This window comes from Chlamydotis macqueenii, chromosome 2 (genome assembly GCF_036417535.1).
Source record: "Chlamydotis macqueenii isolate bChlMac1 chromosome 2, bChlMac1.mat, whole genome shotgun sequence".
NCBI lineage: Eukaryota > Metazoa > Chordata > Aves > Otidiformes > Otididae > Chlamydotis > Chlamydotis macqueenii.
The window spans coordinates 46,977,004-46,979,146 of record NC_141557.1 but is presented as its reverse complement, the minus strand read 5'-3'; the positions used below and the strand labels follow the sequence as shown (position 1 = coordinate 46,979,146).

General features: G+C 63.3%; 1 protein-coding gene across 1 annotated transcript; it reads right to left on the bottom strand.

The window, feature by feature from the left end:
- Nucleotides 1–233: 233 nt before the first annotated feature.
- TMEM158 (transmembrane protein 158) lies at nucleotides 234–1,932 on the bottom strand. The gene has a single exon (XM_086741626.1). It carries the CDS (start codon nucleotides 1,792–1,794, stop codon nucleotides 880–882), a length of 915 nt encoding a protein of 304 aa, XP_086597752.1. The 5' UTR covers nucleotides 1,795–1,932; the 3' UTR covers nucleotides 234–879.
- Between the last annotated feature and the right edge of the window lie 211 nt (nucleotides 1,933–2,143).

Below are 2,143 nucleotides of genomic sequence, written 5' to 3'. Positions count from 1 at the left end.
ACACGTTCCCCATCTCACCCCACCCTGATGCAGGTATAGAGACCTAAATCGACTGTACAGATAGGGCAAACACCATTCAGAAAGGATTTGGGATTCCCCTTTTCCCATCAACAACCCCAGTAACACCATCTCATGGGGAAAGAGGAGCTTTGTGGACGGTTTGCAGATGGGGAAATCAGCCGAAGCCTCCATTACACCCTTGCGAAAACAGACCGACAAAAGGCTACGGCGGCTCCAGAAAGAAAACCTCTGTATTAAAAGCCAAATAACACGGAGCTACAATAATAAATACACACTATCTCAACTGGGAAATACAGTGAAAAAAAGGTTCATTAAAGTTCAGGTTCAGCAATAAGAATATATACATATATATATATATACTGCTTCAGCTCTTGATCCTGCCAAAAAGACACTTCTCGTTCTGCAAATAAAGAAAAAACCTGCTCAAACTGTATTTTATATACAAAAAAAAAAAGCTACTCCGAGTACAACAAGTGCAGTTAAATGGGAGAGTCTTTTATTTCCTGCGTTGATATTCGGGGGGGGGGGGTTCTTTTTTTTTTTTTTTTTTCCCTTTTTTTACCAAAAGGTTCGTTTAAAACGGGTATTAAAGATACAAAACGAGCACACAGGATCCGGTCGCCTTGCGGCGGGGCCGTTGGCGGGGTGGGGTGGCGGGGTGGGGGAGAGGGAGCGGCTCCCCTCAGGGCGGCCCCTCGGCCCCCACCCGGGACACGCTTCACACGAGAAAAAAACACGGCAAGGGGCAGCGCGACAGAGTCTGGCCCGGCGGGAGGCGACCGACCGACTCCGCGTCCCTCCACGCCGCACGACCAAGAGAAAGGTGGCGGAGGGGGCGAGGGGGGTCACCAGGAGAGGCTACTTGGCGGCGGCGGCGGCCGTGGCGGCGGCGGCGGTGGTGCGGCGCTGCTCCATGCCGTTGGGCAGGAAGCCGGCGATGATGGGCACCGGCCAGATGAGGGCGGCCACGCTCCACACGATGATGACCAGAGTCATGAAACAAGCCACCAAGGTAGACTCGATGGGCTTGCGGTTCATCCGCCAGCCCGGCTCCCCCTTCAGCTCCTCCAAGCTGAAATCCAGGCAGCAGAAATTCAGCGGCTCCCCTTGCAGCCAGTACTGGCCGGGCTCCGCCGCCGGCGGGTAGGAGAGCGAGGAGGACGCGGCGGCGGCGGCCTGGGGCGCGGAGCCCCGCAGGCGCCCGACCCGCCGACCCCGCACCCAGCTGCAGCCCACGCAGAGGCGCAAGTCCTGCTGGGCGCCGCCGGCCGCCAGCCCCAGGTGCTCGATGAGGAGCGGCGGCCCCACGCGGTGGAAGGCGGCGGAGAAGAAGGCCCGCCCGTGGCTGTTGGTGGAGAAGAGCAGGAGGTCGCACTGGATGCCCAGCGGGCGGCTCCAGCGCACCAGCAGCGAGCTCAGCATCTGCCGCTGCACGCTGATATTGCAGTGCGGGTCCTCGGCGGGCTGCGTCTGGGGACGCTGCTGCTGTTGCTGCTGCTGCTGCCCGGAGGAGGTGGGAGCGGAAGGGAAAGGCTCTTGGCTAGGGGCAGCCGGCGTGCCCGGGCTGGCGGTGCTGCCTTCCTCCTTGCTTGCTGCACCGTCGAGGTCCATCTCGAGGCCGGCCAAGGTGCGGGAGGAGGAGGAGGAGTTGACGGGGGGCAAGAAGAGCTCTTGCTCCCGCTCCTCCTGCCCGCTGGCAGCCGCCGAGGGGCTCCAGCCCTGGCAGGGCGGCAGGCAGGCGGCCAGCAGTGCCGGGAGGAGCAGCGGCAGCATGGCATTGACTTAGAGCCGGAGAGGAGGGAGAGGAGGAGGAGGAACGGGAGGCTGCATGGCGCTGCCGGCTGCCATCTGGGAAGGGAGGCACACGGCTCTCGCCGAGTGAGCGAGAGAAAGGGAAGGAGGGTGGGGGCAGGCGAGGGGGTGGGAGCGGGGCTGGGGCTGCCGCGGCGGCGAGGCGAGCGAGCCGGGAGCCTCGGTGACGGCAGCGGCTCCCCACTTCCCCGCCTCCTCCGCCCCCGGCCCGGCCCGGCCCGGCCGCGCCCCGGCGGGAGGAGCCGTGTGCCCGCCCGGCCCCGCTGCCGCGCCCTAAGGTGCCGGCCTCTACCCTCCCCGGGCAGGCGGT

Bases quoted from the DNA above. Each gene is read 5' to 3' on its own strand.
- TMEM158 (XM_086741626.1), bottom strand. From the start codon at position 1,794: ATGCTGCCGCTGCTCCTCCCGGCACTGCTGGCCGCCTGCCTGCCGCCC.